The 22,101-nt window shown below is 72.7% G+C and overlaps 3 protein-coding genes across 8 annotated transcripts; 2 read left to right on the forward strand and 1 right to left on the reverse strand.

The window, feature by feature from the left end:
* Positions 1–382: 382 nt before the first annotated feature.
* SLC5A6 (solute carrier family 5 member 6) lies at positions 383–6,872 on the reverse strand. Of its 4 annotated transcripts, none has more exons than XM_084516050.1 (16): positions 6,738–6,872; positions 3,399–3,872; positions 3,224–3,289; positions 3,072–3,123; positions 2,878–2,945; positions 2,640–2,794; positions 2,415–2,555; positions 2,222–2,345; positions 2,053–2,141; positions 1,863–1,975; positions 1,719–1,786; positions 1,543–1,629; positions 1,241–1,425; positions 1,039–1,142; positions 828–952; positions 383–745 (listed from the first exon to the last, which is right to left on the reverse strand). In XM_084516050.1, exons 2-16 carry the CDS (start codon positions 3,726–3,728, stop codon positions 593–595), a joined length of 1,860 nt encoding a protein of 619 aa, XP_084372176.1. In that variant the 5' UTR covers positions 3,729–3,872; positions 6,738–6,872; the 3' UTR covers positions 383–592. The 4 variants fall into 4 exon arrangements, with proteins under 4 accessions (XP_084372176.1, XP_084372178.1, XP_084372179.1 ...); XM_084516052.1 differs by lacking the exon at positions 6,738–6,872 and adding an exon at positions 5,082–5,212; XM_084516053.1 differs by lacking the exon at positions 6,738–6,872 and adding an exon at positions 4,279–4,545.
* On the forward strand, positions 5,166–7,686 carry ATRAID (all-trans retinoic acid induced differentiation factor). The gene is made up of 7 exons (XM_084516096.1): positions 5,166–5,430; positions 5,518–5,645; positions 5,819–5,890; positions 6,081–6,152; positions 6,225–6,346; positions 6,564–6,664; positions 6,756–7,686. The coding sequence occupies exons 1-7, from the start codon at positions 5,251–5,253 to the stop codon at positions 6,858–6,860; spliced, it is 780 nt and encodes a 259-aa protein (XP_084372222.1). The 5' UTR covers positions 5,166–5,250; the 3' UTR covers positions 6,861–7,686.
* Positions 7,687–7,970: 284 nt separating this feature from the next.
* Positions 7,971–22,036, forward strand: CAD (carbamoyl-phosphate synthetase 2, aspartate transcarbamylase, and dihydroorotase). 3 transcript variants are annotated; one of them, XM_084516041.1, is made up of 45 exons: positions 7,973–8,263; positions 8,535–8,674; positions 9,518–9,647; positions 9,865–10,007; positions 10,137–10,278; positions 10,709–10,880; positions 10,966–11,151; positions 11,226–11,338; positions 11,598–11,743; positions 11,823–11,954; positions 12,084–12,317; positions 12,416–12,637; positions 12,981–13,169; positions 13,463–13,587; positions 13,686–13,819; positions 13,890–14,002; positions 14,108–14,358; positions 14,430–14,676; positions 14,786–14,884; positions 15,013–15,237; positions 15,318–15,500; positions 15,601–15,819; positions 15,908–16,075; positions 16,147–16,329; positions 16,411–16,515; positions 16,583–16,831; positions 17,039–17,120; positions 17,290–17,456; positions 17,570–17,734; positions 17,808–17,939; positions 18,038–18,239; positions 18,341–18,531; positions 18,598–18,738; positions 18,826–18,921; positions 18,997–19,138; positions 19,254–19,301; positions 19,802–19,846; positions 19,956–20,110; positions 20,222–20,296; positions 20,373–20,585; positions 20,715–20,840; positions 20,919–21,074; positions 21,143–21,244; positions 21,327–21,421; positions 21,899–22,036. In XM_084516041.1, the coding sequence occupies exons 1-45, from the start codon at positions 8,182–8,184 to the stop codon at positions 21,999–22,001; spliced, it is 6,768 nt and encodes a 2,255-aa protein (XP_084372167.1). In that variant the 5' UTR covers positions 7,973–8,181; the 3' UTR covers positions 22,002–22,036. The 3 variants fall into 3 exon arrangements, with proteins under 3 accessions (XP_084372165.1, XP_084372167.1, XP_084372166.1); XM_084516040.1 differs by lacking the exon at positions 19,254–19,301 and having other exon boundaries at positions 8,042–8,263; XM_084516039.1 differs by lacking the exon at positions 19,254–19,301 and having other exon boundaries at positions 7,971–8,263; positions 13,890–14,358.
* Positions 22,037–22,101: the final 65 nt, after the last annotated feature.

The raw sequence follows: 22,101 nt of genomic DNA on the forward strand, positions 1-22,101 counted from the left end.
GCCCCTTGCACCACAGCGCCCCGCCCTCTGCACCGACGCCCCGCCCCCTCCAGTTACACCCCGCCCCCTCCACCAACGCCGCGCCCCCTGCCCCACATCGCCCCGCCCCCTCGAATTAACCCCCGCCCCCTGCACTAACGCCCCGCCCCCTCCGCCCTCCCCGCGGCCGCGCATGCGCAGATCGGGCTCGCCGCGCACCGCGCGGCACCGGGCTCGGCTCCCCCCCGCGCTGCCGCCCCCGGGGCCCGGAGCCTCGCCCCCCGCCCATCCCCTGCCCCCCCCCCCCCCGCCTCCCGTTCTCCTCCGCACCCCCCCGGTGCCCGGTGTCCCGTTGGGGGCCGCGAGCCCCGGTGCGCGGTGCGGAGGGGCCGGGCACACGGAGCGCCGTGCTCCAGAACGGTTTATTGGGGGGGGGGGCCCGCGGAGCAGGGCGGTAAGGCACAGGGCACGGGGCACGGGGCACGGGGCACGGGGCACGGGGCCAGGCCGCGGCACGGGCACCGCTCCCGGAGCCCCCCGGGGGTGGCGGCACCGCCTGCAGGGACCCAGCCCCGCGGCGGCCCCGGTGCCGGTGCCGGTGCCGGTGCCGGGCTCAGAAGGACGTCTCCTGCAGGGCGTAGGCGGGGGGCCCGGCCGTGCGCACGTAGCCCAGCTCGTCCTCGGCCCGCGGCACCACGTCTGCGGCCACGCCGTTGGGCACCCGCGGCCCCTTCTCCGGCACCGTCAGCTCCGGGCGGCCGGCGTCCTGCGGGGGACAGGGCGGGGGGCAGCAGGACCGCGGGCACCCACCCCGCACGCCCAGGGGACGAGGGGCCGGGGGTCCTCACCTGGTGGGCGGGGAAGGGCACCCCGCAGCCCAGCCACCGCCGCCACTTGGGGGGCAGGCAGCACAGCAGGCGCGGCAGCACCGGGTAGATGGTGCGGGGGTCCACGGCCGTGCCCTTGGTGGGGCCTGAGGGTGGAGGGGTCAGCGGGGACCGGGGGTGGGGGGGGCAGCACCCGGCTCCCCCCCCCCCCCCCGCACGCCCCCGCGCTCACCGGTGAGCAGGCTGACCAGGAGCCCCACCACGATGACGGTGGTGGAGTTGTGGGCGCTGTACCACATGTAGGACAGGCTGTAGAACTTCTGCAGGCCCGTGGGGCTGGGGGAGAGAGGGACAGGGGGGCGTGGAGCAGCCCCCCCCCAGAGGCTGACCCTCCTCCATCCCCCCCCCCCCCACGCCACCCACGTCCCTCTCACCTGTGTGGGGCCGCCGTGGGGGTGAGCAGGGTGGCGGCGAGGGTGGCGGTGAGGTTGGCGTCAGGGGAGGGGGCGGTGCTGTTGGCTGCGGGGGCCCCCCCGGCCGCCCCCATGCTGTTCACCAGGCTGCCGATGCCCACCCAGAAGGCCATGGCCAGCCCCGCCAGCAGCCCCACGATGGCGCCCTGCGGGGGGAGGGGGGGTCGCAGCACTGAGCCCCGCGGCCGGCACCCCACCGGGGGGGGGAGCTGTGGCGGGGATGGGGGGGGCCATGCATTTTGGGGGAGCACTGCGGGACTCACCACGGGGTTGGCGCAGGGGAAGAACATGCCCAGGCAGAAGAGCCCCAGCAGCGGCCCCCCCACCATGCCGAAGATGCTGATGGCTGCCTGCAGGGACACGGCACCGCTGTGGGGCTGCGGGGCTGGGGGGGGCCACCCACACCCGGGGGGGCAGCAGGGTGCCCCCCATCCCCTACCTGCAGCACGGGGCCCAGCTTGGAGGACAGGTAGGCCATCCCCAGGCACAGCAGCCCATAGCCGAGAGCTGGGGGAGAGGTGGGGGTGTCACAGCACTGCAGCCCCCCCCCCCCCCCGGTGCCCCCCGCCCGGCCCCTGCTCACCCAGCAGCTTGGAGAACTGCGTGGCCCGCGAATCCGACAGCCCGGGGCAGTGCGGCCGCACCAGGTCCTCCATCGTCACCGTCGCCAGCGAGTTGAAGGCGGAGGAGATGGTGCTGGGGAGGAGAAGGAGTGGGAGGGGGGCTCGGCCACGCGCTCCCCCCCCCCGCCAGCCCTCGGCCACGGCACCCACCTCAGGGAGCCGCTGAACAGGCAGGCGACGAAGAGGCCGGGCAGCCCTGGCAGGTCCTTCAGCACGTCCATCACGAAGTACAGCACCAGCTGGGGACCGGCACGGGGTGAGCGCGGTGCTGGGGGGCGCACGGTGGGCTGGGGGGGAAGGAGGGGGCACGGGCATCCACCTGGTCGGAGGAGACTTTGCTGGTCACCAGCGGGTGCTCACGGTCATAGACGAACATGACGAGGCCGGTGAGGCAGCTGAGGCAGAGCACGATCTGCTGGCAGGGGAAGACGGCGTAGCAGGAGCTGCGGGCGCCACGGAGACGTCAGAGGCTGGCGGCGGGGGGCTCCCCCCTGCGCCCCCGCCCCACTCACAGCACGGCCTGCCTCTCGTTGCGGGAGCTCAGGTACCGCTGCACCTGCGCCTGGTTCACGCCGTACAGCGACAGCATCATGAAGACGCCCCCGAAGGCCAGCGTCCAGAACGTGTGCCGCACGTAGGGGTCGGGGTTGAGGCTGCGGGGAGGGGAACGCGGTCACGGGGGGTCAACCGCCTCCCACACCCCCCCGCCGGGGCTCCTCCCGGGGCTCGGCGCTCACTCGATGCCCGAGATCTTGCCCTCCTGCTCCGCCACGCGCCAGACGCGGGCCATGCCGCCCACGCGCTGCGCGCCCACCACGATGACGGCCAGCTGCCCCGCAAACATCACCAGCGTCTGGAAGACGTCCGTCCAGATGACGGCCTTCAGCCCGCCCTGCGGAGGCACGGCACCCGTTACCGCGGCCCGGGGGGGGCACGGGGCAGCCCCACGGCAGGGGCACGGCGGCAGCGACTCACCAGCGTGGTGTACAGCGTGCAGACCAGCCCTATGGTGAGCACCGCGCTCCAGAGGTCAAAGCCCGTCACTGGAAGCAGCGGAGCCGTTAACGAACAACGAGGACCGCGGCGGCGCCCGGTGTGGCCGTGGGACCCAGCAGGACCCCAGGCTGGGCTCTGCCCCGCAGCCCCCTCGCAGCCCCCGGCTCCCTTACCTGCGTTGAGGGCCAGTGCAGGCGCGTAGAGCACCACCCCCATGTAGATGACCTGCGGGGACAGCAGCGCTGCAGCCCACCTGCGCCCCCTCCCCACGCCCCCACATCCAGGACCCCCCAGGACAGCCAGGAGGTGCCGGCCGCCCGCTCACCATCTGGAAGATGAAGGTGATGGTGCCAAAGATGCGCACGGTCTTGTTGAAGCGCAGCTCCAGGTACTGGGGGCAGGGGGGAGACAGGGTCAGGGGAGTGCCCCCGTCCCGACATGGGGTCTGCGAGCGGGAGAGGTGCCCCCGCGCCCCCTCCGTCCCACGGCACCCTGCTCACCTCGTAGGTGCTGGTGATCTGCAGGCGGTAGAAGACGGGGATGAAGACGTGTGCCGGGATGAGCAGTCCCAGAAAGTAGGAGCAGCCGAGGAACCAGTACTCGGTGCCGAACTGGTAGATCTCGGCCGGCACACCCAGGATGGCCACGGCCGACTGGAAGGTGGCCAGCAGCGAGAGGGCAACGGGCAGGAAGCCCATGCTGCGGTTGGCCAGGAGGAACTCCTGCACCGTGCGCTGCCGGCCCCCGCTCAGCGCGTAGAAGAGCCCGATGGCCAAGGACAGCACCAGCAGCAGCGTGAAGATGGTGTAGTCGATCGCCGTGAACTCCATGGCGAGCTCCTGCCGCTGCCCCGCTGCCCCCCGGCCGCACGCCCCCGCTGCGCCCGCCCCACCTCATGGGCGTGCCGAGCCCCGGCGGCCGCACCGGAGGCTCCGCGGGGACCTTCGCTCCTGATCTCAGCCCGCCTCAAGGACCTGCGGGAGCACAGCACCAGGACATCCCTCAGCCCTCCCCCTCCCTCCGGCACGCGGCTCCTTGCTCCCCCCCCCCCCCTCGCTTCCCCCACCGGCCCCGGGAGGTCGTCCCCCGGCCAAGGCAAACACGGCCCCTGCCAAGCAGCGCCGAGGGCACGGCAGCACCGCCCGGCCCGCCCGGCGCCAGCCCCCGCGGCGCGCAGAGCCCCCGCCGAGCCCGGCGGAACCGGCCCAGCCCCGGCCCTGCCCCGGCCCCGGCCCCCGACGCCGCCGCCAACGCGCCCCCACCCCGCGCCCCCGCAGCCGGCGGGACCCGCACGGCCGGTCCCCAGCCGGAACGGGACAGGCACCGAGGGCGGGCGGACAGACGGACAGCACAGACACCACGCGTGGGCACCTCGAGCACCTGAGCGGGGCAGGGCAGCCCCGGGACGGGCGGAGCGCGGAGCCCCGGCGGGGGCACGCGAGGACAAGGCGGGGGGGCGCCGGCCCCTGATCCTCGCAGGAATGCCCCGGGCGTGCTTGGCAGGATCAGCACCGGGATCGGGACCGGCTCCAGCCCTGCTCCGCGCCCGGGCCTGCCCGCTGGGGGCCGGGGGCGGCGGCGCTGGCTCGGGACCGAGCCGGGAAGGAGGCGAGGGGGCAGCACCGCCCGCCGCCAACCCAGGCTGCGCGGCGCAGCTCCGCGGGCAGGGTCCAAGGTCACCGCTCCGCGCCCCGCAGACACAACACGGGGCCGGCGCCCCCCGCCCAAGGCCGCCCCCCACCCCCCAGCCCCGCTGCATCGCCGGGGCCGTGCCGCCACCGACCCCGGCCCAAGGCCCCGGCGGCCCCCCCGGGGCGCTGCGCCCGTCCTCGGGGGTCCGCCCCCCCCCCCCCCGCGTCCCCGCAGCCTCGCGGTGTCCCCGTAACCCCGGGCCCTGCCGCCCTGCCCCCGCGCCCCCCGCCTGAAGCCGCGCTCCCCCCGTCCCCCTCCCGAGACCCCCCCCCCGCCCCGCCGTCCCCAGCCCGAGCCTCCCCCGTCCCCCCCACCCCCGGTGTCCCCGCACCGCGGCCACGCCCCCCCGGTGCCCGGCGCCGGTGTCCGCCGTGACCCCTACCGGACCCCCGCTCCCCAGAACCGCCGGCCCCGCACCGGCCCCTGCCCACGGAGCCCGGCGGTGCCGGGGCGGTGCCGGTAGCCCCGGGCCGCTCCTCTCGGGCACTCACCGGGGCCGGCAGCGGGTGCGCGGCTCCGCTCTGCCCACGTGCGGCGGCGGCGGCGGCGCGCACCGATGACGGCGCGAGGCCGTGCCCGCAGCCCCGCTCTTCCGCCCGGCCCCGGGGGCGCGGCCTCTCCGCCGGGCTCAGGTCGCCGCGCCCCGCCGCCCCCCGGCCCATGGCGGAGCCGCCGGGCCCCCCCCGCGGCCGTTCCGCCCCGCTGGGCGCTGCCCCGGGGCACGGCCGGACCCGGCCGGGCGGGACCGGAGCCGGAGCCGAGCGGCGGGCGCGGAGCTGGGCCGCGGGCACCCTCCTGCTGCTGCTGCTGCTGCTGTCGCCCGGGGATGCCGGCGGGGAGGTGAGCGGGGTGGGGGGGGGTACCGGTACCGGTACCGGCCCGGTGCCGGCCGTGCCCGCGCCCCCCGTGACCGTTTCCCCCCCGCAGGTGTGCGGGAGCTGCCCGGGGCCGCTGCGGAACGGATCCGTCGTGGCCCGGTACTGCGCATCCAGGGCGGGCGCGGAGCCGCGGGGACGCTGCTGCCTGGATCCGGGACCCCCTCGGCACCTGCTCGGGTACGGGAGGGGCGTGGGGGGCTGCGGGGGCTGTGTGCGGGGTGTGTATGGGGGCTGCGGGGTGTGTGCAGGGGGCTGCGGGGTGTTTTTTTGGGGGGCTGTGGGTGTGGGGGGCTGCAGCATGCGGGGGGCACAGTGGGGTGCGGGTGTCTGACGTCCCTTCCTCCGCCCAGGTTGGACCTGAGCAACTGCTCCCTGCGCAGCCTGCCCGCTGCGTTTGCTGAGGCCGCGGCTGTCGTCGTCCTGTGAGTCCCGGCGGGGCAGGGAGAGGGCTCCGGGGGCAGCCGCGGGACGGGGCTGGGCCGTGCACGCTCTGGTTTCCATCCCCGCTGTCCCCTGTGGCACCACCCCAGGGTGCCCGTGCTGCCCCCAGGCAGGACCCGCAGCCTGCACCTGCCCCGTGGGCAGGGTAAGGAGCCCCCGGTGTGTTTGCAGGGACCTGACGGAGAACCCCCTGGCAGCCCTCCCCAACAGCTCCTTCCTGGGCTTCACGAACCTGCTGAGTCTGTGAGGACGGGGGGCTCAGGGGGGGTTCGGGGGGGGCTGGGCGCGGTGCCGGTGCTGAGCTCTCCTTCCCAGCGCGGTGCCACTGGAGCTGGAGTGCCCAGGCGGGAGCAGCGCCTGGCAGGAGGTGACGGAGCACGGGAGCAGCCGCCTCTGCCACGGCCAGAGGAACCCCTGCAACAGCTCCGGGGAGCTTGGTACGTGGGTTGCAGGGACGGGCCTCCTTGAGCACCCCGTGTCCTTGTGTCACCTCTCCGGGCACTGCACACCGTGGGGTGGGGGACAACCAGCACCCTCCTGCTGGGGCTCCCCCCTCCCCTTGCTCGGCTGGGCCCTGGTGTCCCCTCAGCGTGGTGGGGCCGTGCCGGGAGCAGCCCTGGCTCGGCCCCGTCACCTCCTGCTGTGCCCCCCCAGCCTGGCTGTGCCCCGAGAACGCCGCTTGTGCCCCAGACGGCCCCGGCTTCACCCAGTGCCTCTGCGCCAGCCCCTTCCACGGCTACAAGTGCCTGCGCGAGGTGGGTGCCCCGGGGGGGCCGAGGGACGGGACCCCCCGCAGGACGGCCCGGTGGGGTGGGCAGAGCCACTTACCCCCGTGTCTCCTTGCAGGGCGCCTTCCCCGTCCTGCCCTTCTGCAGCATCCTGGGGGCCGTGACGGCCGCCCTGTCCCTCCTGCTGTGGGGCACCCAGCGCCGGAAAGCCAAGGCCCCGTGACGGGGACACCCCCTGCGTGCAGCACCCCGGGGGGACCCAATAAAGCGTGCGGCACCGCGCCTGGGGGCTCCTTCCTGCGGCACCGCGGGGACGGGGGGGGCCGTGCGGAGACCCCCACAACGGGGCGGCCCCACGGGGCTCCGCCGGGGCTGGCAGCGGAGCCGGGCGGCGGCTGCACCGGGACGGGCGGGGGCAGAGAGGGAGGGGGGAGGGGCGGGGCTATGCAAAATAGGGGTGCTGCTGGGGGCGGGGCCACGGGGGGAAAGTACCTGGGCCAGAGCCGCTGTGCTGCTCGGGGGCTGGGCGCCAGGGGGAGGGGGCGTGTCTATGCAAATAAGGGGGCGTCTTCGTGCATACAGGGGGCGTGTCCATAGGGATAAAGGTACGTGTTCGTGCAGGCCAGGGGGCGTGTCCATGCAGATCAGGAGGGCGTGTCCATGCAGATCAGGGAACCCGCGGCATGCCGGGACCGGGACCAAGCCCACGCCACGCGGGGCGCCTCTTGAGCCCCCCGTGGGCGCGGAGCGGGCTCGGGGCGTGGGCGCTCGTTGGGGCGAGGAGGGGCGTTTGGGAGGGCCCGGGGTGGGCTCTTGGGGCTGGTGTCCGTGTGCTGGGGGTGCGTGCGCTGTGGTGGGTGCGGGTGTTCGGGGAGGCGGGGGCATACTTACCTGGCAGGGGAGACACCATGATCAGGCAGGTGGTTTTCCCAGGGCGAGGCTCATCCCCTGCACTCCGGGTGTGCTGACCCCTGCGATTTCCCCAAATGCGGGAAACTCGACTGCATAATTTGTGGTAGTGGGGGACTGCGTTCGCGCTCTCCCCTGGTTCTGCGGTGCAAAGACAGAGCTGGTTTGTTTTTCGTAGTAAAGTTACGTTTTGTTTTCAAGCTTTTTTTGTGTTGTTTTTTTGTATTTTGACGTTTTCTGCTTGCCCATGCTTTTGGAGGCCTCGCTCCGTTTCCGCCCGCGGTCCCGGGGCCGTGTCCGCCTCCCCCCGGCGGGCCCCGCGCCGCATCCCCACTCGTGACCGCTCCCTCCCGGGGCGGGCGGTCCCGGCCGGGGGAGGCGCCGCGCGGAGCCGCCTCCCCTGCTCCCAGCCCCGCGTTTCCGCGCAGGCCCCGGGCCCTCGGCACCCCCCGTGCCCCGCGGGCGCCCCCGGCCGCCAGGTGCTCCAGGTGCAGCGGCCCCGGCCCGCCCCGCCCCGCCGGGACCCTCCCGCCCCGGCCCGGCCCCGCCCCGGATCCTCCGCGCCGCCGCCGCTGCCGCCCTGCACGCGCCTGGCTCGGGGCCGCCGCCGCCGCCGGAGCGCACGTGGAGCCGCCATGGGCTGCCTGGTGCTGCAGGACGGGGCCGTGCTGCGCGGCCGCGCCTTCGGGGCCGCCGCCGCCGCCGCCGGGGAAGTCGGTGAGTGCGGCCGGGCCGGGACCGCGCTCCGCTCCCCTCCCGGAGGGGGCTGCCCAGCCCGGGAGCGGGGCCGGTGGGCGCTCGGGGCCGCCCCGTCCCGTCCCATCCCCTCCCGTCCCGTCCCGTCCCGTCCCGTCCCTCCCCGCTCCCCCCTCCCCCGGCCGAGGGGCGCCGTGGCCGGGCCGGGGCTCGCGGGATGTGCGGGCACGGGGGGGGGGGCCGGGACCGGCCGGGGGTCGCCGCCACGGCTCGGGCTCTGCTGTCCCCGCAGTGTTCCAGACCGGCGTGGTGGGCTACCCCGAGGCGCTGACCGACCCCTCGTACCGGGCGCAGATCCTGGTGCTCACCTACCCGCTCGTCGGCAACTACGGCGTGCCCCGCGACGAGGCCGACCCCTTCGGGCTGAGCCGGGTGAGGGCACGGCCGCCTCCCGGGGCGCTGCCGGTGCCGCTGCCAAATTTCGCTGCCCGCGGGCACGCGTTGGGGTGTGACGGCACGCGGCGGGCGGAGGCTGTGGCACGATGCCGCGGGCACCGGGCAGGGAGCAGGAGCGGGAGCACCCCTCTGCTCCGGGACCGAGGCGCTGCGGGGCCGGGTGCTGCCCTTGGGGTGGCTCCGTGTGCAGGGCGGGGGTCCCTGCCCCTGGGGCCGGGGGGCAGAGCGGCTCAAGGCCCCCGGGCCCTTCCCAGCCACTCGGCCGCCCCTGCCCCCAGGACAGAGTCCAGGTCCCGCTGCAGCAGCTCCGTGTCAGCCTCAGCCCCCGCTGCGCTGCCCCTGGGCCCCCTCCCAGTCAGGCGTCCCCAGCCTCCCTCGCGCTGCTGGCAGTTCTTGCCGTGCTGGGGACGCGTGGGTCCATCCCTGCTGTGGCTCTGCTCCCGGGGTCCAGAGCCCCCATCCCACACCACATCTGCCCTGTGCTGAGGGGTCCCACGGCTGTGCTGGCCTCCAGGCCCGGGGCTGTGGCCCAGCTGCACTTGGGGTCTGCCCACCCCATCCCGGGGCTCCCAAGGACCATGGCATCAGCCAGACCAAGCCTTGACCTTACTGGTCTGGGTGTGGGGTGAGACAGGGACGGTGCCAGCCCTGCCAGCGTGTCCTCACCATGTGGCCAGGGTGGGGGGGGGCCCTATCTGTTAGGGCTTCCACAGCCCTGGGCTGTAGCTGTCCCACAGTGCGCTACAAGGTGGCCAGGCTGGGTACCCACGGGGTGCTGGTGGCCACGATCCCGGCCGTGCTCACACTCTGCTCCTGCAGTGGTTCGAGTCCAGCAAGATCCACGTGGCTGCCTTGGTGGTGGGCGAGTGCTCGGAGACCCCTAGCCACTGGAGCGCGTCCCGCTCCCTCGACCAGTGGCTCAAGGAGCAGAACATCCCTGGTCTGGCAGGTGGGGCTGGGGGCTGCGGGGTCGGGTGCAGGGGTAGAGGTGGAGCTGGGGGGCACCTAGGGTGCTGGGGCAGCGAGTTTGGGACCAGACCTGTCTCTGCGTTGGGATTTGATCCCCAGGGCTCCACCCAGAGTTGGGGTGGTGAAGATGCTGGAGCATGGGGACCTGCTCGGGGTGGGATGGGGCTGCACGGCCGTGTCTCACGGCCCTTCTGCAGGGGTGGATACTCGGGCCCTAACAAAGAAGATCCGTGAGAAGGGGACGCTGCTGGGGAAGCTGGTGCCAGATGAGACCCTGGAGAACAGCCTCCCCTTTGAGGACCCCAACAAGCGGCATCTCGTGCAGGAGGTGTCACTGAAGGTATGGCCGGGGGGATCTGGGTGCCTGGTGCTGAGCTGTGCTGCAGGGCTCCTTGCAGCAGAGGGCCAGCCCCAGGCTGGGAGGGGGCCTGGGGTGATCATCTGGTCCCCACACTCACCTTCCCTGCAGACACCCCGCGTGTTCAACCCGGGCGGATCCCTGCGGATCACCGCAGTCGACTGCGGCCTCAAGTACAACCAGGTCCGGTGCCTGTGCGAGCGGGGGGCGGCCGTCACCGTGGTTCCCTGGGACCATCCCCTGGACACCGCAGGTGGGGTGGGCCCGGCCAGGGGCTCCCAGGGCCCTGCAAAGGGGAGGATGGGATCTGGAGCAGGGGTTGTCTCCCGGGCTGGTGCTGGGGGCCTTGGGGAACCACATCCTGCCCCGTGACAGGGAGTTTGGGCGCCTCGGTATCATCATACCCTGAGGTCATGGGGGCAGTGGTTCTGGGGGAGGGCCTCAATGAGATCCTGCAGGGGACGTGGTGGGGTGTGGGGCTAGGCCATCGTGATTGTGAGTGGGCTGGTGGTCAGTGGGTCCGGGATTTCTCTGCACAACCCTCCTTGGGAGCTGGTGAGGTTCTGCACTCGGGCTGCATCTCCGTTGGGCTGCTGGGCAGGGCCTGGGGCGATCCCTCTGCAACCCACAGGGAGCACAGGGGCTGGTGTCCCCTCTGTGACTCTGCTTCTGTCTGGGCACAGATTTCGATGGGCTCTTCATCAGCAACGGCCCCGGGGACCCGCAGCTCTGCCAGCAGACAGTGGCTGGCCTGCGCAGCGTGCTGGGGGCCCCCCAGCCCAAGCCCGTCTTCGGGGTCTGCCTGGGGCACCAGCTGATCGCCTTGGCCATCGGCGCCCGCACCTACAAGATGAAGTGAGAGGGGTCTGGGGGAGGGCAGGCAGCCGGCGCAGGGTCCCGGCCGCCTGGGGGTGCCTGACGCCCCCTGACCCCGCTCCAGGTACGGGAACCGTGGGCACAACCAGCCCTGCCTGCACGAGGACACGCGGCGCTGCTTCATCACGGCGCAGAACCACGGCTTCGCGGTGGAGGCGGGCAGCCTGCCCCCCGGCTGGGCCCCGCTCTTCACCAACGCCAACGACCGCTCCAACGAGGGCCTCGTGCACGAGCACAAACCCTTCTTCAGGTGGGCGCGGGGTGGGAGCGGGGGATGGCCCCTGCGTGGGGCTGGGGTGCAGGTGCCTGACTGCCCCCCTGCAGCGTCCAGTTCCACCCTGAGCACCGCGCCGGCCCCACGGACCTGGAGGGGCTCTTTGATGTCTTCGTGGAGGCAGCGCGGGACCTGCAGCGGGGGGATGGCAGTGCCAAAACAGGTGGGCGTGGGGCACGAGGGTGCTGCCGAGCCCCCCGTGCCTGGGGCCACGCTGCACGAGGGGTGCTGTGCTCATGTGGGGTCTGCGGGGCAGTGGTCACATCTGTGGGGCTGTGTGTGGGGTCCGAGGTTGGGGCCCAGGGGCAGAGGGGCTGCGGGCTGCGGTTGTGGTGTGCGGGGCTCTGGGGCTGGGGCCGTGCCTGGGGGTGCAGCGTCGCTGGGCTCACGGCACCCCCTGTCCCCCGTCCCGTCCCCTGCAGTGCGGCAGCGCCTGCAGGACTGGCTGGCGTACAGCGAGGCGCCGGCTGCGGGGCAGGAGCCGGCCCGGCCCCGCAAGGTGCTGATCCTGGGCTCCGGCGGCCTCTCCATCGGGCAGGCCGGAGAGTTTGACTACTCGGGGTCTCAGGTGAGTGCCCCGCCGGGGGACGGGGTGGGCACGGGGCGGGGGGCCCAGGCTGCGAGCTGTGAGCCTGCCGCTCCCCCAGGCCATCAAAGCGCTGAAGGAGGAGAACATCCAGACGGTGCTGATCAACCCCAACATCGCCACGGTGCAGACCTCCAAGGGGCTGGCAGACAAGGTGTACTTCCTGCCCATCACCCCCGAGTACGTCACCCAGGTGAGCATCGCGGGGCTGGGGGGTGTGGGGACGGGGAGCTGGGGGTCTCTGGGTGGTGGAACACTGCCTGGGGGGCAACGGAGGGAGTTGGAGGGTGCAGCCCCACTGAACGCGCACTGCTCCCCCCAGGTGATCCGCAATGAGCGCCCCGACGGGGTGCTGCTGACTTTCGGGGGGCAGACGGCCCTCAACTGCGGCGTGGAGCTCACCAAGGCCGGGGTGCTGGAGCGGTACCGCGTGCGGGTGCTGGGCACCCCCGTCGCCTCCATCGAGATGACGGAGGATCGCAAAGTCTTCGTGGAGAAGATGGAGGAGATCGGGGAGCACGTGGCGCCCAGCGAGGCCGCTGCCTCCCTGGAGCAGGTCTGGGGGCGTGCTGGGGGCAGTCACGAGGGGCAGGATGGGGGTCAGCCCCCGGGCAGGGTGCTGACCCCCGGTGTTGGTCTCTCTGCCCTCCCCAGGCGCAGGCAGCGGCCGAGCGGCTCGGGTACCCGGTGCTGGTGCGCTCTGCGTATGCCCTCGGGGGCCTGGGCTCCGGCTTCGCCAACAGCCGGGAGGAGCTGGTGGCACTGGTGAGCCAGGCCTTCACCCACACCTCCCAGGTGCTGGTGGACAAGTCCCTGAAGGGCTGGAAGGAGATCGAGTACGAGGTGGTGCGGGACGCCTACAACAACTGCGTCACGGTATGAGATGGGGCCGGGGAGCCCCCTGCCCCCGGGGGGGCTGCTGCAGGGCGTGGGGGGCAGGGGCTCCCTGCTGTGCCCCCGCCCCAGGGGGGGCTCCCAGCCCCTTTCCTGACACTGGCACAGCCGCTGCCCGGCAGGACGGGTGCCCTGCTGTGCTCTGGGGCCGGCAGCACTGCGGCGTGGCAGGGGCTGGTGTTCAAGTCCTGGCTGTGTGGGGAGCCCCCGATGGTCCCCGGGGGATGGGGGGGGCAGGTGGGACCGTTCTGGGGCTCGGCGGAGCAGTGGGGTGGGAGCACAAATGGGGCCATTGGGGCCACCCGCACTGACCCCCCGCTGCCAGGTGTGCAACATGGAGAACCTGGACCCGCTGGGGATCCACACGGGCGAGTCCATCGTGGTGGCGCCCAGCCAGACCCTCAACGACACCGAGTACTTCATGCTGCGGCGCACGGCCGTGAAGGTGGTGCAGCACCTGGGCATCGTGGGCGAGTGCAACATCCAGTTTGCCCTGAACCCCGAGTCGGAGCAGGTGAGTGCAACCCCCTGCATGCCCCATCCCCGAGCCCACCGGGACGGCCCTGGGGGAGCCTGGCTCGGGGTCCTGCCCGTGCTGTGCCACGGGGCTGAGCCTCACCTCGCTGCCCTGGGGCCCTCCTGTGTCGGCCACTTGCCTGGCTCCTGCCAGTCTTCTCCCGGTGCCTGTGCGGTCCTCGGGCGGTCCCTGCCCTGCGGCAGTCGCTGCCCTCCCGTCTCAGCTGAGCTGTGGGAGGGGGGCTGCGAGGGTCCCGTCCCGCACTCAGCCCCCCCGCCTGCTCCTTGCAGTACTACATCATCGAGGTGAACGCCCGGCTCTCCCGCAGCTCTGCCCTGGCCAGCAAGGCCACCGGCTACCCCCTGGCTTACGTGGCTGCCAAGCTGGCCCTGGGCATCCCCCTGCCCGTCCTCAGGTAACGGCGTCGCCGCTGGGGGCCGGGGGCAGACCTCGGACGTCCCGAGTGCCCTGCGTGCAGGCCCCTGACACCATCCCCTCCCCTCCCGTCCCCAGGAACTCGGTCACAAACTCCACCACTGCCAACTTTGAGCCCAGCCTGGACTACTGCGTGGTGAAGATCCCGCGCTGGGACCTCAGCAAATTCCTGCGCGTCAGCACCAAGATCGGCAGCTCCATGAAGAGCGTGGGTGAGCATGGCGGGGCCGGCGGCGCGGGGCGGCGCGCACGGGGCCGGGCTGCTCACGGCTCCCTCCGCAGGGGAGGTGATGGCCATCGGCAGGAACTTCGAGGAGGCTTTCCAGAAGGCGCTGAGGATGGTGGACGAGAACTGCGTGGGCTTCGACCACACCGTGAAACCAGCCTCGGATGTGGTGAGCGCTGGGGTCAACGGGGCGGAATGGCCGCCGGGTCGGTCGGGGGGGGGCTGCGCCGCCGGCCAGGCCCCCCCAGCCCCGCTCACCCCTCGGTGCTGCCAGGAGCTGGAGACGCCCACGGACAAGCGGATCTTCGTGCTGGCCGCGGCGCTGCGGGCCGGGTACTCCATCGAGCGCCTCTACGAGCTGACCAAGATTGACCGCTGGTTCCTGCACAAGATGAAGAACATCACGGACCACGCGGTGCTGCTGGAGGCATACCGCGAGGAGCAGAGCACCATGCCGCCCGCCGTGCTGCAGCGCGCCAAGCAGCTGGGCTTCTCCGACAAGCAGGTGGCCTTGGCCGTGCTCAGGTGAGGGGGGGCGGCCCCGGCTCTGCTTCTGGTGCCGGTGTGGGGCCCGGCACTCACCCTGCCCCCTGCAGCACCGAGCTGGCCGTACGGAAGATGCGGCACGACCTGAAGATCCTGCCGGTGGTGAAGCAGATCGATACGGTGGCGGCCGAGTGGCCGGCCCAAACCAACTACCTGTACCTGACCTACAACGGTACCGAGCACGACCTGGCCTTCCGCGAGCCCCACGTCATGGTCATCGGCTCCGGCGTCTACCGCATCGGCAGCAGCGTCGAGTTCGACTGGTGTGCCGTGGGCTGCATCCAGGAGCTCCGCAAGGTTGGGCAGGCCCCAGCACCCCTCGGGCATCCGGGCAGATGGTGGGAAACGTGGCCAGAGCATGGGGCTGGGGGTGGCCTTGGCTTCACCGTTCTGTCTGCCCCTGCAGATGGGGTTCAAGACGATCATGGTGAACTACAACCCCGAGACCGTGAGCACTGACTACGACATGTGCGACCGCCTCTACTTTGACGAGATCTCCTTTGAGGTGAGCGGGCTGGGGCCCTGCCTGCTGTGGGGCTGGGGTGGGGGCGTCCCGGGCCCTGCCCTCTGCAGGGCCGGTGGGGATGGGGACATCGCAGCCCCTTCCCAGCCAGCCCCCCGCCCCACGTGCAGGTGGTGATGGACATCTACGAGCTGGAGAACCCCGAGGGCGTGATCCTGTCCATGGGGGGGCAGCTGCCCAACAACATCGCCATGGCCCTGCACCGGCAGCAGTGCCGCATCCTGGGCACCTCCCCGGAGGCCATTGACTCGGCCGAGAACCGCTTCAAGTTCTCCCGCCTGCTCGACACCATCGGCATCAGCCAGCCCCTCTGGAAGGAGCTCTCTGACATGGAGGTGGGGGCGGCGGGGGTGACGGGCTGCCCGAGGGGATGGGCCCCGGGCACACCGGCTGAGGGTCCCTGCCTCTCCCGCAGTCGGCCAAGCACTTCTGCGGCAAGGTGGGCTACCCCTGCGTCGTGCGGCCCTCCTACGTGCTGAGCGGTGCGGCCATGAACGTGGCCTACTCGGACAGCGACCTGGAGAAGTTCCTGAGCAACGCCGTGGCCGTGTCCAAGGAGCAGCCCGTTGTCATCTCCAAGTTCATCCAGGAGGCCAAGGTTGGCCGGGGCTCCTGCAGCCCGGGGGTGGCTGCTGCGCCTCGAGAGCCAGGTCCTTCCTCGGTGCCTTGCCGGGCGGTGACCGTGTGCCTGCTCACAGGAGATCGACGTGGACGCGGTGGCCTGTGATGGCGTGGTGGTGGCCATCGCCATCTCAGAGCACGTGGAGAACGCCGGGGTGCATTCGGGCGATGCCACCCTGGTGACGCCCCCTCAGGACATCACCCCCAAGACGCTGGAGCGCATCAAGGCAATCGTCCATGCCATCGGGCAGGAGCTGCAGGTCACCGGGCCCTTCAACCTGCAGCTCATCGCCAAGGTACCTCCAATGGGGCTGTGCCAGGGAGGGGTGCTGCGAGGACCCCCGTAGCCCCAGGACGCCCCTCACAGCCGTCCCCTCTCCGCAGGACGACCAGCTGAAGGTGATCGAGTGCAACGTGCGCGTGTCCCGCTCCTTCCCCTTCGTCTCCAAGACCCTGGGGGTGGACCTGGTGGCTCTGGCCAGCCAGGTGATCATGGGCGAGGACGTGGAGCCTGTGGGGCTCATGACAGGCACGGGCATCGTTGGCGTCAAGGTGAGCGGGGCCCGGGCCGGGGCTGGGGGCTGCGTGCGGGCGGTCCCTGAGCCCTGCTCCCCCCCCCCCAGGTGCCCCAGTTCTCCTTCTCGCGCCTGGCGGGCGCCGACGTGGTGCTGGGCGTGGAGATGACCAGCACGGGCGAGGTGGCCTGCTTCGGGGAGAACCGCTGCGAGGCGTACCTGAAGGCCATGCTCAGCACCGGCTTCAAGATCCCCAAGAAGAACATCCTGCTGACCATCGGCAGCTACAAGGTGCGTGGGGCCGGGGCTGGGGCTGGGGCTGGGGGTCCTGGTCCCCCCCCAGTGCCCTGACCAGCTGCGGTGGTGCTGCAGAACAAGAGCGAGCTGCTGCCCACGGTGCGGACCCTGGAGAGCCTCGGCTACAACCTGTACGCCAGCCTCGGCACGGCCGACTTCTACACGGAGCACGGCATCAAGGTGGGGGCTCGGGGCCCGGCGGGGGGGCCGGGGGCGGCGCAGGGCTGTGATGGGGTGCTGCGGGCAGGTGATGGCGGTGGACTGGCACTTCGAGGAGGCCGACGGCAGCGAGGCCGGCGCCCGCGAGACGCAGCGCAGCATCCTGGACTACCTGGCCGAGAACCACTTCGAGATGGTCATCAACCTCTCCATGCGCAACTCGGGGGGGCGGCGTCTCTCCTCCTTCGTCACCAAGGGGTACCGCACCCGGCGCCTGGCCGTCGACTACTCGGTGCCGCTGATCATCGACATCAAGTGCACCAAGCTCTTCGTGGAGGTGGGACCGGGCACGAGCTGGGGATGGGCAGGGCAGGGGGGTGCCGGGGGTGCTGCAGGGTTGGCAACGTACGTGGGCTCTGCTACGGGTGGGAGGGTGGCTTCTGGGCTGGGGCTCGGGTGGGTGCCCTTGTCCTGGCCCCGTTGGAGCCTTGTCCACGCACACCCCTGGAGGACGCATCTAACCTGGCAGCTGCTGCTCCCACAGGCACTGGGCCAGATCGGGGCTGCCCCCCCACTCAAGATGCACGTGGACTGCATGACGTCCCAGAAACTCATCCGCCTGCCAGGTAGGTGGGGCTGGGGGCTCTGGGGGCAGCACGGGGCCAGGGGAGTACCCAGGGCAGCCCTGGGGATGGGGGCGTTCCTGTCTGCCGCTGGCATCCCCTGCATCGGCCGCGTCCCTGCGCACCAGCCCCTGCCTGGGGCTGCTGCTGCTGATGCTGCCCCGCTCCCCAGGGCTGATCGACGTCCACGTGCACCTCCGTGAGCCGGGTGGCACCCACAAGGAGGACTTCGCCTCGGGCACAGCAGCTGCCTTGGCCGGGGGCGTCACTATGGTGTGTGCCATGCCCAACACCAGCCCGGCCATCACCGATGCCACCTCCTTTGCCCTGGTGCAGAAGGTAAGGAGATGGCACTGCCGCAGCCCCCACCGCCGTCCCCTCGTCGTGCACTGCTGGGGCTGGCCGGGGAGGGCAGCCCCAGCCCGGCACCGACTGCATCCCACTGCCCGCAGCTGGCTGAGGCCGGGGCGCGCTGCGACTTCGCCCTCTTCCTGGGTGCTTCCTCGGACAACGCCAGCTCGCTGGGACCCCTGGCCGGGGCGGCTGCTGGGCTCAAGCTGTACCTGAACGACACCTTCTCCAGCCTGCGGATGGACGACGTGTCGCTGTGGATGGAGGTGAGCTGCCGCAGCGGGGGCTGGTGGGGTCTTGGCGAGGGCGCCCGGTGCCCACCAGCCCCATCTCCCCCAGCACTTCGAGCAGTGGCCGCGGCACCTGCCCATCGTGGCCCACGCAGAGGGGCAGACGGTGGCCGCTGTCCTGATGGTGGCCCAGCTGCACCAGCGCCCCGTGCACATCTGCCACGTGGCCCGCCGGGAGGAGGTAAGCGGGGGGGCCCTGGGGTCCCGTCAGAGCAGCCCTCGGTGTGGGGGCATGTGGCATGGGGGGCTGCAGAGCTGCCCTCACCGTGGCCCCCCCAGATCCTCCTCATCAAGGCGGCCAAGCAGAAGGGGGTCCCGGTGACGTGCGAGGTGGCCCCGCACCACCTCTTCCTGTGCCGGGACGACCTGGGGCGCCTCGGGGCGGGCTGCGGGTCCGTGCGGCCGGCGCTGGGCACCCAGCAGGACGTGGAGGCGCTCTGGGAGAACATGGACACCATCGACTGCTTCGCCACCGACCACGGTTAGCCCCGAGGGACTGTGGGTGTGGGGTGGGGACGGCAGCGGGTCCTGTGGGGCCAGGCATCGCGGCCCCGTCCCGCGCTGACCGGCCCCATCTCGCAGCCCCGCACACGCTGGAGGAGAAGCAGGGGCTGGAGCCACCCCCTGGCTTCCCAGGCCTGGAGACCATGCTGCCACTGCTGCTGACGGCCGTGTCCGAGGGGCGCCTCGCCGTGGAGGACATCGTGCAGCGCCTCTACGAGAACCCCCGCAAGATCTTTGGGCTGCCGGCGCAGGAGGACACCTACGTGGAGGTGGGTCCCTGCCCCGCTGCCCGCCCCGGGTCCGGCCCCAGCACCTCTGACGCGTTCTCCCGGCAGGTGGACCTGGAGCAGGAGTGGGTCATCCCCAAACACACGGCCTTCTCCAAGGCCCGCTGGACGCCCTTCGAGGGCATGAAGGTGAAGGGGACGGTGCGGAGGGTGGTGCTGCGTGGGGAGGTCGCCTACATCGACGGGCAGGTGAGGCCCTTGCGCAGGTCCTGGGTGCTGCTCCCCTGCGCCTGGGGGGGTCACCGAGCACCGGCCCCTCACCCGCTGTGCCTGCAGGTGCTGGTGCCCCCCGGCTACGGGCAGGACGTGAGGAAATGGCCCATGGGAGCCGTGCCCGTGCCACACATGGCCCCCGCCAAGGAGAGCGTGAAGGTACGGCGTGCAGCCGGCCGGGAGGGGCGGCCGTGCCCTGCCTGGCCCCGGCTCCAGCTCGGCCTCTCCCCGCAGACCCCCGAGCGGCCCAGGCACGCAGGGGCGGGCGAGACGCTGCGCGGCCGAGCCTCCAGCCCCCGCCGGGCCGGCCCCGTGGGCGAGGGGCGCTTCCACCTCCCGCCCCGCATCCACCGCGCCTCCGACCCCGGGCTGCCAGGTGAGGGGGGCGGCGCGGCGGGCAGGGGGGCGGCGGGGCAGCGAGCGAGCGGCCGTGGTGGGGCCGGGGCCGCGGCCAGGTGCCCCGCTGATGCCTGCCCTTGTGTCCCGTTCAGCGTTCCGGAGGCTGGGAGCCACGCACCGCCCGGGCGCCCGAGGCACCGGTAATGTTGGGGGGGGACTCACTCAGACAATGAGACGCGGCCGCGCTAATGGCACTAACCGCAGCCGATGAGTGCATCCCCTCCCCCAGGTGCCGCGCCGGCCCCGGGCTGCCTGTGCCGCCCTGGCACGGCCCCGTCTCTCGCCCCGTGTGGGGCCGGGTCCCTGGGACGGGGCACGGCGGCGCCCGCCTGCTCCCCTCCTGCCCCGGCCCCAGCCTGCGCGGCACCTCGGGGACCCCACGCTTGCCAGTGTGATTGGGGCTGCGTCCGATTGGGGTCCGTGGGGGGCGTGTGAGGGGCACAGCGCTGGGGCTTGGCCTCACGTCTCAGGGCAGCCGTCACCCTGGGGTTGGGCCCGTGGTGCCTTCACCCGGTGCTGCTGAGGACGGCAGTGAGGGTGCCAGGAGTGCTGTGCCGTGCTGGAAGCACCCCCACAGAGCAGGGCAGGGCTGCCGCAACCCGCTGCCCTCTAACGCTGCTGTTCCCCTCTCCCGCCCCAGCTGAGGATGCCCGAGAAAAGGCCGGCAGGAAGGCAGCGGAGGCAGGTGGGTGCTGGGGGAGAACTGGGGGGCCGGGGACACCCGGCAGTGGGGGGCTGTGGGGGCTGCAGCGTGGCCGCCCACATGGGCTGACCGCTGGCTCTTGGTGCTGCAGACCCTGCTGCGATCCAGGACAGCCACGGCTACCCACCGGGACCCTTCCCACGCCAGGCATCCCCCCAGGGTGCTCCCCACTTCCAGACCTCCCCGCTGCTGCACCCCCTCGTGGGGCAGCACATCCTCTCCGTCCGGCAGTTCTCCAAGGAGCAGGTGCCCAGGCTGGGGGCGGGTGCTGGTGCTGCGGGGCCGTGGGCACCTGCACGGGCGTGCGGGGGGCTCAGTGCCACGGAGTGAGCCCCGCTGAGCCCCCCCTCCTCGCAGATGTCGCACCTCTTCAACGTGGCGCACACCCTGCGCATGCTGGTGCAGAAGGAGCGGAGCCTGGACATCCTCAAGGTGAGCCGGGAGCGGGGCCGTGGGTGCCCCGTGCCTCCCCCACCGTGCTCCCCGTGCTGATGCCGTGGCCCCGCAGGGCAAGGTGATGGCGTCGATGTTCTACGAGGCGAGCACGCGGACCAGCAGCTCCTTCGCCGCGGCCATGTGCCGCCTGGGCGGCTCCGTCGTGTCCTTCTCCGAGGCCACGTCCTCGGTGCAGAAGGGCGAGTCGCTGGCCGACTCGGTGCAGACCATGTGCTGCTACGCCGACGTGCTGGTGCTGCGGCACCCCCAGCCGGGCGCTGTCGAGGTGAGTGGGCCCGGGGGGCTGCGGGGCCCTGTGCTGCCCATGGCCGGGGCTGTGGGGCAGGGCTGTGCTCTGTTCCCTGCTGGGCGTAGGGGCAGGTCCTGCCCACGCTCAGCCTTGCCCGTGCCCCAGCTGGCTGCCAAGCACTGCCGCAAGCCCGTGATCAACGCCGGGGACGGGGTGGGGGAGCACCCCACGCAGGCGCTGCTGGACATCTTCACCATCCGCGAGGAGCTGGGCACTGTCAACGGCATGACGGTGAGGTGCCGCGGGGCGGGGGGCTGCGGGCACGGGCCCTGAGGCACCGCCCCGGGTCGTGCTGACCGCTCCCCGCAGATCACCATGGTGGGCGACCTGAAGCACGGGCGCACGGTGCACTCCCTGGCCCGGCTGCTCACCCAGTACCGCGTCAACCTGCGCTACGTGACGCCCCCCAGCCTCCGCATGCCGGCCGACATCACCGCCTTCGTGGCCTCCAAGGGCATCAAGCAGGTGAGGAAGGGGGTGCAGGGGGATGGGGGTGCACCCCCTTGCAGCCCCGCTGACAGCGCTGCCCCCAGGAGGAGTTCGGGAGCATCGAGGAGGCGCTGCCGGACACCGACGTGCTCTACATGACCCGCATCCAGAAGGAGCGCTTCGAGTCCGCCGAGGAGTATGAGGCCGTGAGTGGGGGGCCTGGGGGGGGGGGTCGGGGGTCCGGGCTGTGCGGGGGCGCGGGGCTGGCGCTGAGGGCTGCCCCCGCAGTGCTTCGGGCAGTTCGTCCTGACGCCGCACAGCATGACCAGGGCCAAGGAGAAGATGGTGGTGATGCACCCGCTGCCGCGCGTCAACGAGATCAGGTGCGGCCGGGGGGGTGGGAACGGGGCTGGGGGGGTCTTGGGGCTGGGGCTGGGGGGTCTCGAGGTGAGGGCCAGGCGGGACCGGGGGGCTCTCGGGGCTGGTGTTGGGGTGGGGCCAGGCGGGGGGGGGCTTGGGGGGCTCTTGGGGCCGGTGCCGGGGCTGGGGGGTCTCAGGGACAGGGGAGTGAGGAGGGTCGGGGCCAGGAGGGTCTGGGGGCCAGAGGGGTTGTGAGGGGCTGGGGGGCTCCCGGCCCCGGGGGTGTCGGGCTGGGGCCGTGGGGGCTTGGGGCCCGGGTCTCGGGGGCTCTCGGGGCCGGGGGGGTCCCGGTGCTGGGGGGGACCCGGGGGTCTCTGGGGTGTCCGGGTGCCGGGGCGGGCCGGGGGCTCTGAGCCCCGGGGGTTGTTTCTGGGGGGACCGATTTTGGGGGCGCCGCCGGTGTCCCGGCCCGGCTCCCGGTGGTGACGTCACTTCCGCAGCGTGGAGGTGGACTCGGACCCGCGCGCCGCGTACTTCCGGCAGGCGGAGCAGGGCATGTACGTGCGCATGGCGCTGCTGGCCACCGTGCTGGGCCGCTACTGACGGCAATAAACCACGCCTCCCACCTGACCCCGCCCCCGGCGTCTGACTCCGCCTCCATCGCCTGACCCCCTATCTCCTGACTCCGCCCACAGCATCTGAC

Source organism: Aythya ferina (assembly GCF_964211825.1).
Source record: "Aythya ferina genome assembly, chromosome: 3".
NCBI classification, from domain to species: Eukaryota; Metazoa; Chordata; class Aves; order Anseriformes; family Anatidae; genus Aythya; species Aythya ferina.